Source organism: Haliotis cracherodii, unplaced genomic scaffold, assembly GCF_022045235.1.
Source record: "Haliotis cracherodii isolate W230 unplaced genomic scaffold, xgHalCrac1.p SCAF_2, whole genome shotgun sequence".
NCBI lineage: Eukaryota > Metazoa > Mollusca > Gastropoda > Lepetellida > Haliotidae > Haliotis > Haliotis cracherodii.
In genome coordinates, this window is record NW_027266275.1 from 7,709,531 (window position 1) to 7,724,958 (window position 15,428).

The window sequence follows — 15,428 nt, forward strand, 5'->3', positions numbered from 1 at the left end:
TTTACTCCGCTTTTAACAATATTCCAGCAACATCACGGCGGGAGACACCAGAAATGGGCTTCACACATTGTACCCATGTGGGGAATCGAACCAGGGTCTTCGGCGTGAATAGAAAAAGCTTTAACCACTAGGCTACCCCACCACCCACTGAAGAAATGGGTAATCAAACATATCCAAGTAACATTCACACTCAGTTATTTCATGATTGTCCTGACTGATTTATCATATACTGAAGGTATATAAAGGGAAAGTAGGATCACTAACATTCAAAATCCATTAATGTAGGAAAAAAGTCTTACTTATCTAAGGACATGTTGAATGTAATAAGGTCATAGGGGCCAACTTGCAAACAATTTTCAGTTCAGTTCTATAACTATACTACCAGGTATACTATATGTTCAGTACTATAAGGGAGTTATCTTGTTATCAAGTCTTGTGTTTATGTGAGAGTAAACATGTACCCCCTTAACATTTGTTCTGGAGGAATCGATATACCAGGAGTATTGGTTCCTGTGAAACAATATACCCTGGATGAGGACTATATTTCCTTCCCTTGGTCAATTTCTACATAAGAATTATTATCCAGAATATTTATACCTTGGACTAACTCATCGCTCACATTTTCACTTTTCTGTATTTTTTCAGGTATGATAACATCAGCTTAATTATCATCACTGGATCACAAGACTATCACTGATGACAGAACTTTTGGATCATCAGAATATAAGTTGTTATCACCAGAACATGCCCAACATTTTCCATCTTTAATGAACTGCGATTATAGAATTTAGTTTTAATCAAATTTATTGCATAAAAACATGATACTTGTCTTACTACATAAAGAGTCCTCAGCAAAAATAACTAAATAACTTCAAACAAAATATTAACATCAATACATGATCATTACAAACTTAGGATAAACAATGTTAACAGATAAATTATTTTGGAAAACCACACAATTACATGGTCACACCAGTGTTGGAAATTAAGAGGGATCCTGGGCCTGAGGTCTTCTCCTATGGTATTCGAAAGTTGGGACCCCTTAATCTTAAACTTTTAACATTAGAACACCAACAGATAGGACCACATCTAGATGTAGCACGCTAAGAGGTACCTCAGTTGACAGATGTTCACGCATTGGAAATTGGCATGTTAACATTCAACTGACAACATGTTCAATCAATATTAGTCTACAGCACACACATATGAAATAGGGACTCACAAGCCCATCAATAACTCACTATGTTCTTTGTGCCTTTATGTAATACCTGTGGGGTTGTAGTGTAATAAAACAGCATACTCTGATATCAGTGCTAAAGACAGGGCTTTCTATTCATTGAAACATAAGTATACAGAAACGTAGAACTCAGTGGGGGCTATTATTGTGACACAGATACAATCTATTGTACCACTGCATATAAAGATTTTATTGAGTGTTGAATACTATATCTAGCATATTAGATCCTTCGTGGCCAATGTATAGCAGGGGACATCAACATAAAGATGACAATGACACGTTGCCAGGAACACCAGCTCAAACATACAACAGCTGTGTTCAACACACCAAGAAATAAATCTAATCGACTTTCATAAGGCTACACTGATTTGATTCTATTATTTACAGGATCTTTTATCAGAAAAACAATGTTGGTGTCTAGACTACCCGAATGTCTTATTTCATTCCACATTACATCGTTTGGATTGGAACAAAATAGAAAAGTCAGATACTTCATGTATGTCTACAATGGTCAAAACAATAACAAACATTCACTTTTGTGAAACAAAGTTTTCTTCCTCTGTCTGCAGGGATTTATATACTGAGTAGACCTGTTTAGAGGCCATGTCGGCCCCAGTCTGTAGCAAATGACAGTAACAATTCCCAATTAGAATTAAAAAATTCCCACTTCCTAAGCATTTACAACAAAAAAGAGAGTAAAATAATATGCAATTTTGAAAAATATAATGATTTTTTCCCCAAATTAATTTTGGAATCCTGGATAAATCCCTGAGCAGATGGAGACAGAGGCGAGATACTACACTGAGTTTTGTCTGTTTGTTGTTCAACATCTCACTCAGCTATATTCCAGCCACATGTATATGCATCTACTTTTCAAGCTTCTGGGTAAAACAGTATTTGGTTAGACCATATGTCAACTGTTAAACAGCTTTAAATTCCTCTAGTCATAAACAATTAAATACCTACACCATGTACACAGGTGTATTTGTATATGATATCCATATTTCACATTACCCCACCTTGTAATCTTCATTAAAAATGTGAGATATATACAGATGAAGTGTTCTTAATAGTTGTAATATTCTTTACACTGAATCCTATGAGTTGGACCACATTTTGTATAAATATTAATGGAGTCAATTGACCAACATTGCCACCAGCAATGGACAATCTGAATTTTTTTCAGTTTCGTTTTAACATTTCCATCGCCAAATATTTTACCACAAGTGAAGAGAGCCGACCTTTTTCTTTCATAACAGCTCTTAGCCTTATAGATCCCACAACTGGTCACTGACAGACTATCCAGGACAGCTGGAGCTAGTTCAGCAATATTTGTGCAGCAGGTAAGTGCCAGACTTTTGAGAAACAAAACATTTTCAAGCCAACTGAACTAATCCTCAGTGTAATTAACCTTGCTTCATCTTGTTCAGTGTACTTGAAATCTTTTATTCATGTGAAAATAAGATTACCAAGGAATTAGAATTGACATCATTTATATAACAAAGTAGACACAATTTATGGATAACAACTTCTTTAATACAGTAAGGGCAACGTTTTGGTATAGATCCTTATACTGTTGTCCTTGCTTGACAACGGAATAAGGATCTATACCAAAATGTCGCCCTTACAGTATTAAATAAGTTGTCATCCATAAATTGTGTCTACTTTGTGATACGTCAACTTCTAAGTAATGCCTATCAAACAATTCATCATTTATATACTAGGATGATCAGACACGTCATTCTATACAATAATACACTGGACATATTATGAGTGAGTGAGTTGGGTATTCCAGTTACATCGCGGCGTGTCAGCTTCATGTGGGAGGAAAGCCCGGAGTGCTGCAGATCTTAGACGTTTACCACTTTGGTGAAACCCACCAGCACGGATATGGTGCTGACAAACCTATAAACATAATCGGGGCGAACAGGGATTCGAACCCACAATCATGTTTCTGGCGAACCCAAGGGATGCAACTCTGCACAGAGAATTGCGGCACCTTAAGACGACTGGGCTACCCGTGCCCCCTGACATGTTATGCGAATAAGTTTTGTGTGTCATGGAAAGATATAAATATCCCTTCATAAGTGGAGTAGTGAATTCACTTTACCTCTCCCCCAAGTTAACCGTGTAAGTATACATGGTATAAGTACCCGCTCACTGCTCACTAACAAGCGATTTCAGAGATTTTTCTTACCCATTAAAAACACATGGCAGCAATATAGTTACAGTAAACGGTATTGAATGATATTGATAAAAGATATATATCAGCATAAATGTTTATTGATTAAGAAATATATGAATGATCAAACAAATGTTTTTGTATGCCTAACAACATGAACAAGGTTCACTACTACTGAACATATTATCAGACTGCAGTAGAGTGCTGGAAGCTCATTTATCATATGTTCTGCAAAGCTGCATAAACTAGTATTCGCTTGACTGAAATAAGACTCAAAACAAAATACATTTGAAATCAATCTTAAACATGACACTTGTAAGAAAAGTTCAATACTAAAAAAGTACCCCTGAAACGTTCAGCTTACACAAGCTAAGCACCTTAATGTAAAACAAGGGCGTGAATATAAAGGCTGGTTTGTTAGGTGCAGGGGATTAGGCAGATAGGCTATGTCAACAAAATACAGACTAAATTTCAACAATTTCAAGTCTGGAGCTTGCTACCTGACAGATGATATTTGAAGTGGGACACGAACCCCACTGGTTTTCTCCACCACCCTTGAGGGAACTAAAGCTTGTCTCTAACCCTGGCCCCATGTTGTCAGGGGCTGCTCCAAACATGCCTCTTCAAACACACACATAGCTCATGTTGGAGTCAAGATAACACTGGTTTTCTACCATTTGCCTTCTTGTAGCAGTTTTACGATCATCTACTATATTTCATGCATTGTACCCCTATGACCCACACTCCCATATCCCAGCGTCAAATAAAAAAAGTGTAATGTATGAGTAACAAACAAATCAAACAACTAATTGTGTTTGTTAAATCAAAAAATGTTTGGACACACTTTGATTGAATGGTATAGAAGTCAGGGCAGAGGTTGAAAAACAAGCAAACAGCAAGCCATTTCACAACTACCTTACAACACTTCAATGAAGGTAGTTTTATCAAGTGTTTCACCGGGAAATCTTAAAGCTGTTAATGCAAGGATAAATCTAGGGTGGGACCTTGTGCTTTTAGCCCATAAATTTGAAAAAGGCCCACATTTTCAAATACAATGGGGCATTTTAACGTTGTGCTGTATGGGCGTACCTCTGGAATATTTAAAACAATTCACATAAATGGCCCATGTCAGAAAATTCCAAGTCAACCCTGTTAATGTGTGCCTTTTTCATTTAAGTACGCTTTTCCACTTTCAGACAGTGAATGTCATTTCACCATGAGCTTGACAATAAAGAGCTGTACGTAGACAGTGGGACACTTGAGTTCATCGTGTTCATAAGGTCAGCATTTTCCAATTTACTTTTGCAAATCTACCTATCACTGACTTCATATAAACATCATCACAGCGATAGAAACTAACAGTTTTAGTCCACGAGTCCTAATAATGATAACAAAGCCCTTAAAAGAGAAAATTGCTACTAGTTCTTATGATGCCTTAACAATTGGGCAGTTTGGCAGGGACTACAGGATGAGTGCCAATTTCTAACACATCATAAGCATGATAAGGTATTGATGTTAAAAACATCACTTCTATGTGTGCTCTTTAAGCTAATCAGTGCCTCAAAGCTGGCATGGCATTCGGGAATAAGGATACTAAAAACACTGACATTTAACTCAAATACGCCAGAAAGGGTTTATTCAGTAACTGAAAGGACATTAATCTATAATCTTTGGAGGACTTGGTTCTCCTTATGGGACAACATAATCTCTTGTGAGGGATTGCTAAATGGGTTACAGGTAGGGGAAAATGGGTTACAGGTAGGCCTTAGTGGGTTAGTAAACACATGGGCTTATTCCTCTTTGTTTCTTACCGGTATGAGAGAACCCCTCCCAAAGTAGCTTTCATTACACTTGAGACAGGGAACCACAGCCTCTGGCATTTTTCTGGTACTAGACATACCAGTATAGCTGATAAGGAAACAAAGTTCACAGACAGCCTTTACCTTTCACTTTGTTTACAGTCAACAGTGTCGCTCACAACTAATCATCAAAATGTTGACTTCATATTCAGACAAAAACATCATACATAGAATTTTTGTTGTTGTTGTTTAACGCCGTAGTCCGCAATATTCAAGCTATATGACGGGGGTCAGTATAAATCGAGGCTGGACCAGACAATCCAGTGATTAACGTCATGAGTATAGATCAACGTAATTGGGATACGATGACATGCATCAACCAGTCAGTGAGTCTGACCACCCAATCCTGTTAGTCACCTCATACAACAAGCAGAACCACCTTTAACGGCAAGCATGGGTTGTTGAAGATTTTTACCCTGGATCTTCGCCAGTCTCAGTAATGACAGTTTATAGCTTAGTGCATGGTCCCCTTGCACAGCACTAGCAATCTAGGCCCGTAGAAACCTAAAAAGGGTGTCCAGGATCACATTTCACTTGTATTTGTCTAGCTGGCTAGTGCATGTGACTATTATGTTAAACTCTGATAATGCTGGATTTCTGCATCATGAGAGATAAAATTTAAAGTAATTATTGCACTTATATAGTGACATGCATGCGTGTATGAGGACACTAGTCCAGGCTTATACCGGTTTTATACATGTGAAAATGTGACCCCTGTTCCTTCAGACATTGTGTGCATATAATCTGTTGTAAGATACTCATTGTTATTTCTCGTTCATTGAAGATCATAGTTTAATGATAATAAGCTGGTATTACAGTGTTTGATACCAAAGCGGGTGCTAATTACTGCAGGTACTAATTTCACTGACAAATACTGAAAACTCCTAACATCCCTGGTCTTATTCAACGACATTGCGTGTAGAGATGATGGATCACTGAGAAGAGATAATAAAAACTCAATGTTGCTAAGCTGATGCCACATGGCATTGTTTCACTGATGTATCTTGCAACACAATTTCACAAATTAAGTCATAGGGTATTTTGACATATTTGGAAACTTTGTGGTGCAGAGCCCCGTTCCATAAAGCGATCACAGCGCAATGACAGTCGTAAGTCTATGTTACAGTATGGGAGTTATGATCACCTTAGTGCCACAATAGCTTTGTGGAACGGACCACTGAATTCTAAAGATAGGCTGCTGTATAGGATTAAATTAATATGTGTCAACTTTTAATGCGTTTGGAGTATTATTCTCTTAAACTCAACTGATTCATGCTGTGGATCACAAAAATGACACACAACAGTAACAAATTTTAAAAAAGTTATAAACAGCAAGTAATAAAAAAAATACTAATCCCACTCCCATGCAATACCAATTGAAATGAAATGAGCGTGGTTCTGGTATCTAACGCAAGAAATGATGCAAGTGAGTGAGTGAGTGAGTATGGTTTTATGCCGCTTTTAGCAATATTCCAGCAATATCACGGCGGGGGACACCAGAAATGGGCTTCACACATTGTACCCATGTCGGGAATCGAACCCGGGTCTTCAGCTTTAACCACTAGGCTACCCGACCGCCCCAAATGATGCAAGTAATATTGCCAATCATACCTGTATCAAATACTCACCTCTAAATAACCATATCTTGCTTGTTTCACTTTTAGTTTTATCCATCATCAAACATTGTATATACTTTTTTAGGCCTCAGAGATTAGATTATTGTTACATCCAGTTTAATTCTTAATCAATGTTTAACATGATGAAATTACTTTATTAATATTATTATCCAATTTCAAGAAAATGGAAATAGTCTAAAACAGACAATAGAAAATAACGGGGAAATCGTAACCTAAATTTAAAAATTCCGCCAGTGAGGGCTGGTTGGTTTGTTGTTTATCTGTATAAATTGAGACTGGAACAGACAATCCAGTGATTGACAGCATGACCATCAATACACGCAATTGGAATCAATGACATGCATCAACCATGTCAACGAGCCTGACAACCCGCTCCCGTTAGTTGCTTCTTACGGCTTTTAACAATCGTGACTATTGCCAACTAGAGTCTGCCTTGGATTTTTTATTGCATGACGCCCATACCCCCCAAAACACTGAAATAGGTTTGTTTTGGCAGCCGATTACAAAGCATGTGATTCCTGCTCCTTCACTTAGACATTTAGATCTATATACTTTCTACAAATATAATAAGTTTTTTCACTCGGAAATTAACTAAATGTATCTGTGAAAATTGACATTCACTTTACTTTTAACAGTGACAAGATCATGGGGATATATTCATACTGTGGATGTACAACATGTCTTACAAGAAGTTCTGATGCACTGAACTTAGGGATGCGCTTTTTTCATAACACAAACGACTTCATTGCCCAAAATTTCATAACCCAAACCGAAAGTAATTACGTGACCCTGTCTAATAAATAAAATGTCTATTCATGTGCTGATATGCAACATGAATTGATTCTCCAAAACAAGTTTTTGTCAACTTCTAGTACTGACTTGAACATGGAAGCATGGTCAGACTCTAAAAGATATATCATCTGCGTAAAGGATACTAAAACTTATGAATGTGAATACAATGATTGCGTGGTGACTGGAAAGAGAGTTCATGTTGGAACTGTTGGCATGTTTCATATGATAATTTTTCATTAAGGAGTGCATCTACCACAGGAGTTTGTATGTGATGATTTTGCTGCTTACTCTATTTTATCATTTTTTCTACAAACAAACAACAACCATACTGTATGTATTGTGCTGTGAGTGTCTGTACATTACTAATATTAGCAAGTGAACGAAAAGCAAAACAGATCACACCACAACTTACACTGCAAGTCGTTGATCGAAAGGGACTGCTTTCCTAACGTATTTTGACATTATCTACACTGGATCTGTCAGTTGGTTTACGTCTTCGGGACAACAGTTCAAGTACATCTTCGTATGATTCTCTCTAGCCTCTTTATATATGTTGTCATCACTTCATTGTTCATAGATTCAAAGTCACGTTATGAAGTCGATTTCAACTCAAACGAGTTGTGTCAGCCCGTTTAAATTTGAGAAATACAAAGGGTCCTTCGTATATGCATAACTGGCAGTTACGGGAAAGCAATTCGTGCCAACTATCTTTCGCTGTAGCATTCTTTGGTTGTATATATCTGTGATAACAATGTCCTTGATGTTATCAATGGGCTTTTCAAGAGCACTTCGCTCGAATGCAAACAAACATGGCGGAAATCTATCCCAGAAGTCTGCATTCCTAGTGACTGAGCATGCGCCAATAATGGAGCTCCTTACAGCGGAGTGAAATTTAGGTTGTTGCTTGGAAACGTTGTATACAACTTTCGATTTCATTTTTTTTCAACCATTGAAGGAATATCTAATCAATAAACGCTTTCTGCAGTGGTTCGAGACATTGCTTTCCCTTGCCACCAGAGCTAACGATTAATACTGTTTTTCACGGATAAAATACATGGCTCACTTGATAGAATTATTTTCAATAACACATTGAATATCAACTAAAATACTGCAAAAAAATCTGTTCACCGCATTACATCAATAAATCTATAAAGGAATGTGCATAACACATATTCATCGAACCGTACACATTTCAAGTAATATAGAATCATGTTTATCGTATGTATGTGAAATACGAATAAAGAAACATTCGAAAAGTAAAATACAGTACCGAAATATTTGGACATAAATTTTCAACATACATCTAGATCTATACCAACACGAGCCAGAAAGATCGCTTGAGCAGTACCGTTAATGCATTCTCTTTGAATAATGAAACTGTATAGTGTATAATTAAAATATTCGTTTTTATGTCAACGACTGATCATTCTTATAGTTATGGAACCAAACAAAAAGATGGGTTTTTTTCTGAAAGTAGTTTTTTTCTTCTTCCTTTTTTTCCTGCGCCTTTTTCATAACCAGTATTAACACAGTCTTCAGATATAATGCGTATGCGAATGTGTACTGTTGGTTATACCATAGGTGTCCAATTAATGGCGAAATCGTGTATTCTCAAATGCCTGAAGCTAGATTTTATGTGTATTTATTCATTGTGGAGAAAATAGTTTATGTGGTACTGGCAAACACAGACGAATGTCCCCAATAACGCCTTCCTTGTAGTTTCACATATATGCAGGCTTATCCACTTAAGTACGAAAACCCCAAGCATTGCTACATTACTTTACCCATAGATTGCCAGACAGTTTTATATGATTTCTGCCTACGCGTTTCTCTTTAAAGGAGAAAGCTAGGTCTCTATCGTAGCTTATGAGCCCTTTTTGACCAACTGGAAATATAAAATATTAAAGTTGCTGAAAGGTTTCACATATAGGCAGACACATTATCAGACATTGCCAGATGACACATGACTTTCTGTTTAAAGCTAAAAGACCTTTCAGGTTTTGGACCTTACATGACCAAATACATAATTTGTTTAAAATGGGTGAAAGAGGCAGATTTACACTGAACATAAAAACATCAGTATGAGCAGGTCCGTAACCAAAGATGATGTTTTACCAAATATCTGTACTGTTTTGAACATATCTCCTTCGAAAATCCGCCAAAGAAAGACTTGCACGTGTTCAAATATTAGTAAGTAAACTGCCTGAAAACCCCTGAAATCAACCCTTTTAACACATTTTATGTGTATGTTTGTTTGTTCAATTGTTGTTTAACGCCGCACTCAGCAATATCACAGCTATATGACGGCGGTCTGTCAGTAACCGAGGCTGGATCAGACAATCCAGTGATTGGCATTATGAGCATCGATCAACGCAACTGGGATACGATGACATGCATCACCCAAGTCAGCGAGCCTGACCACCGAATCCTGTAAGTCGCCCCTTTCGACAAGCATAGTCGGTCCAGACTTGACTATTTACAGACCGCCAGCATATAGCTGGAATATTGCTGAGTGGGGCGTTAAACAACATTCAAACAAACAAAGTAAGAGTAAACACCAGAAGGAACTTCGATGCTTGTTCACAAAAGACTGTTTAACACCGTTTTTGTCATATTTTACGCCCGATTCAAACAGCTACTGAACTCGTTCGCCAACACACCGACACCAAGGTCTATTTTGTTCAAGGCGGATTCAGGAACCCACGGGATACTAGACATAACTAGGCGTGGCGCCTGACATTTGCTTAACTATAGTCGGAACACAAATAAAAACTTGATAATATAATATGTTTTCCTGTAATGCAAAACATGACTGTTAATATATTCATTTCTTTTGGCCCCCCCTTCAGGAAGCGATCTTAGCGCTATGACCATTGTATAAATCGACGTTAATGCAGTCATAGAGCCATGCATGGTCTTTGTGGACAGAGGTCCGTGGGTTCCGTTGTCATGGTATCCATGATCACCATTTAATTCTAAAGGTCTTGCCTTGATTAAAAAAATATTTTACGTACACGTAATTGCACAACAAAGTGATATTAATACTGAACTATTGGACGTATATGTAAAAGCAAAGACGTATATATACTCTTCAAAGAAACCCACAGGTAGATTGTTAGTAAATTTATTGTACCTAATAAAGTCGATATATGTAGTTTAATATCATCGATACAAATATGAAATTTTGAAGATCGATAGTCACATATGGTCGTTGTACAAAGGCATTGAAAACTACCGCCACCGAATTTGTCGAATTCACGTACACTGTGTGGGGCAAAACGCTCATTTCGACGACAATAAACACGATGTCTTCCACCTCGCCGGTGAAGACGAAATCGTGATTCATCGCTAAACCACACACCAAGGCTGTGAGGTATGGCACCAACGCAAGCGTCGCTGTCGATAGATCTGTTGCAAAACAAGGACGATAACTGGTCTTCTGGGTCGGAGAAGATGGTTCTTGAAGATGGTTCCTGACAGTCTGGTCCGATATCCTCCTCCAACCGGGGATGCATCCTGCAGTCTCCGTAGCTGTGGCATTGCAATGACGTACTTGGAACAGTTGAATGTAGCGATCCTGTGCAGGGGTGGTATCTCTTGGTCGGCCGGTTGGTTGATTTGTTGTTTAACGCCGCACTCAACAACAAATCAACCAACCGTCCGAGAACCGTCCGACCAAGAGTTACCACCCCTGTACAGGATCGCTACATTCGACTGTCCCAAGTACGTCATTGCAATACCACAGCTCTCGGACGGTCTGCAGTGGAATTGAACTGTGTGTATCGGTCCCAAAGGCGGCAAATGGTGTTCTTTGTTTTGGTTTGGGGGTAGTCAAAGCAAGGGATGAAAGTGTTCTTTCGGGAGAGATGGGTGGCCCTGAAAAGGGCCGTTTTGGAGAAGATTACTTCTTCAGCCGAATACAAGCAGTGGTGCAAAGGCACGGATGGCCTGCCACCTGTCTCCTGGTGTGGCTTAATTGCCTCACGTAAGTGTCCTTCAGGACGGTGTGACAATAGACACACTGGAATGTGCCATCACGTGCCCTCGTCCCATGCGCATAGACTGGCAGGCAGCCATGGAGGAAGTGATGGCATTGCTGGTACTGCTTCTGTCTCCATGTTTCGCTGACACTCTTTGCACAGCGACAAAGGGTGTGCAACTGAAACTATCTCCAAGTCCCAATTTTCTGAGGTGGTTGGCATTCTCGATGCGATGATGATCTCATAGAATGCAGTTTGTGGGTTCGTTCTTGTTTTATAGGAGAGGCACTGAAACCCTGCTTCCTGATTGATTCAAAACGCAGCGCACCGATTGGTTCGTTCCGGCGCCTGGTCTGCTCCTCGGTTTTCCAAACTGGACCGACCATAGTATTTCTTTTCCAAAGGAAATGGATTTTACCATTGGAGAGAAAGCACAACCCCGGTTCGACCAATCAGAGCCCAGCACTGGCTGAGTGCGGCCTCTGATTGGTCCAAAACCCAAGCCTCTGACTGGTCAGATTTCGATCCTGTTCTTTTGGGTAGTCACGTTTTTTAGGTAGACGGTTGTCTGAATTCTAAGGGTGGACCGTCATGGGCAGACATGAACGTTATGTGGGAATGCCTACGTGATGTACTTTAATTTGTGTATCCCCATGCAAAACGTGATGTCACGCGTGACTACAATCAGACGTTTATCAATATGATTATGACGTTTTATTTTATACATATGAATGAAATACTGGAATTTATCAGTGACGATAGATCAAGTTATCAGTTACTAGTGACTGATATAAAAAAGTTATATCAGTCACTTGTGATTGATATAATCAAGGTGCCGGAACTACTTTCTCCTGAATCAAAACATTAGAGGGTTATCCCCCTTTGTTTACGTCAGATGCCGACTGTACTCAGTCTCATCCGCAGGTGCATAACTTCTCTTCAACTGACCACAGGAACTTATTGACGAGTCTGATGTCTGGAAATAACATCTATGGCAATGTTAATATCACTCTTGCGCCAGACATGCTTCGCCAGACATTAGGCACAACTGGCGACAGCAGACGTACCGCCGAGGCGAGAAGCGCCCGCTTGAATTTTCCGAGAATTGAACTTTCCTAATTTAATTCATGACAGCAAGCAACAATGTTTCAGTTACAATGTTTGGGGTTCTATAAATGTGTTTATGTCAACTTTCATACTTATCAGTGAGAAAATTTGATCAAATTTAGCGGATTTTGTAAGCCTGGAGATCGCCCAGCTGATCGTTCGACATGGTCACAGTACTAACTGTTTATGTATTCCTACGCCAATAAAATAATCGCTGTTTGAAAATGATTTCTGTTTTCATTTTAAAAACAATTATGACAAACAAAAATGTCCACGGATAATATATTTCGCATAACATATCTTAACAGGGCTAGTTTTATTCACGAACTATATTCTTTTTGCAAACCCCCTTTATACGGCGGTGGTAAAAGGGGCGACAGGGAGAACTTAGTAATTTATCAGACACTGATTTCGAAAAAATATATAAATTGCAAGTAATAAAAATAAAACATGTATATAATGAATAGAAGTAATATAATAAATCTCGTGAAGTGGGGAGAGTCTAATATTTTCACGAGTGAAAATATTAGACTCTCCCCACTTCACTCGATGAGATAAAAGCGGTATTTGTGAAAAAACATTGAATATCCTCTATGTCACTCGCTCATCCACGCCAAGGTACGTGTTGGCACTCGTGTATGTTTACATGCGTACGTATCGTCACGCGTGTCTCCATGCAAACGTGATGTACTTCGTGACTACAAACAGACGTTTATAAAGATTATTATTATTTATAATATTTATATGGATAAGGATAGAGAGAGAGAGAGAGAGAGAGAGACATGCGTGACGTTGTCACTCGTTCATCCACGCCGAGGTGTTGGCATACGTGTATGCCTACATGTGTACTGTTACTCGTGTTTCCATGCAGACGTGAAGTACTTCATGTATCTATGCAAACGTGGTGTCACGCGTGTCTCCATGCAAACGTGGTGTCACACGTGTCTTCAAACAGACGTTTATGAATATGATTATTTATCATATTTATATGGATAAGGATAGAGAGAGATCGATAGACATACGTGGCGTTTGACTCGTGTCTCCATGCAAACGTGATGCCACCATCTCAACAAATTGGGACTTGGAGATAGTTTCAGTTTGCACACCCTTTGCCGCTGTGCAAAGAGTGTCAGCGAAACATGGGAGACAGAAGCAGTACCAGCAATGCCATCGCTTCCTCCATGGCTGCCTGCCAGTCTATGCGCATGGGACGAGGGAACGGGATGGCACATTCCAGTGTGTCTATTGTCACACCGTCCTGAAGGACACTTACGTGAGGCATTTAAGCCACACCAGTAAGTGTCCTGTCAGGAGACAGGTGGCAGGCCATCCGTGCCTTACTTACTTACTTACTTTGTAGATTTAACGTGCGCTTTCCGACTGATGCGTATTTCGCACACGGGCCCGGCCAGGCCATTTAATGTGTTTCCGAAAGGGGCGAAAGTGGTGTGTGCAACCCAAGAGGGGGCTTTAGGGGTTGCTTATATAGAATTTGGGAATTTTGAGATTTGGAATAGATGCCGATGGGGTAAGGGAGGAGAACTAAGGGAGCTGGGTATGGTGGATTTTTGTGTGTTTATGTAATTTTGATTTGGTGGATTATAGTGTTTTTAGATGCGTTTTATTAGTTCCGTTTTGATTAAGAATACGCCTAAGGCCTTGAAGTTTTCTAGTTTATTTTGTGGGTTTAGTATTGCTTCTAGAGTGAGAGCCTGGTTTAGATTGAGGGTGGTTTGTAATGCGGTTCGATGTGTTAGGTAGTGTGTGCAGTAGATGAGTGCGTGTTCTGGGGTTTCTAGTTGTTTGCAGTGTGGGCAGTTACCTGTAGTATGTTTTTTTATTTTTTTTAGGTGGTTATTTAGGTTGGTGTGTCCTGTTTGGAGTTTAGTGATTACTCTGTCGATTTTTTTTGATGGATGGTGAATTTTTGGTTTGGTTAGTGGTTTGCTGAGTACTTTTTTGATTTGGCTATTTGAGTTTAGATATAGGTTATGCCATTTTGTGGTGATTTTTTGCTTATTTACACTTTTAATTTCTGATTTTGAGATGGGTAAGTTTAAGCTTATTTCTGGGATTTTGAGGGATAGTTTAGCTGCCTTATCGGCGTTTTCATTACCGTATATTCCTACGTGGGCGGGTATCCACAAGAAAGTTATTTGTTTGCCTGCGTTAGTTAGGTCGTTGGAGCTTTTAAGTATTAGATTTATTAATTTAGGTCGGTTTTTGGTATTTTTGTTTTTGAGGGCTTGCAGTCCACTTAGGGAGTCGGTAAGTATTAGGATTTTATTGTGGTTTTTGGATTCTTGACTATGGAGGGCTGAGGCCATGCCCATTAGTTCTGCCGTGAATATTGATTGGTTGTTTGGGAGTCGGAAGGATTGTGTAGTTTTAGTTGGTTGTGTGGTATGGACTCCGAAACCTGTGTGTTTGGAGGTCGGATCTGAAGATCCGTCCGTGTAAATGTGACACCAATTTGGCCAATTTTCGTGTATGTATGCTAGTGTGGTGGTTTTAGCTATGTTTGGGTCGGTTTGTTTATTTATTTGGCTAGCTAGTGTTGTGTCTATTTTGGGTATTTTAAGTTTAGGGGTGAAGATATTTGATTGTTTGCAGTTTTGTTTAAGATTTTTAATT

General features: G+C 39.0%; 1 protein-coding gene across 1 annotated transcript in view; it reads right to left on the minus strand.

Annotated features, from left to right (window-relative positions):
- Positions 1-8,520, minus strand: part of LOC139469671 (protein FAM149B1-like) — a 75,601-nt gene extending 67,081 nt beyond the window's left edge. Inside the window, exon 1 of the mRNA XM_071251909.1 lies at positions 8,120-8,520. Within this exon, the coding sequence (XP_071108010.1) occupies positions 8,120-8,169 (50 nt within the window). The 5' untranslated portion in view covers positions 8,170-8,520. The remainder of the gene's footprint in view (positions 1-8,119) is intronic.
- Positions 8,521-15,428: the final 6,908 nt, after the last annotated feature.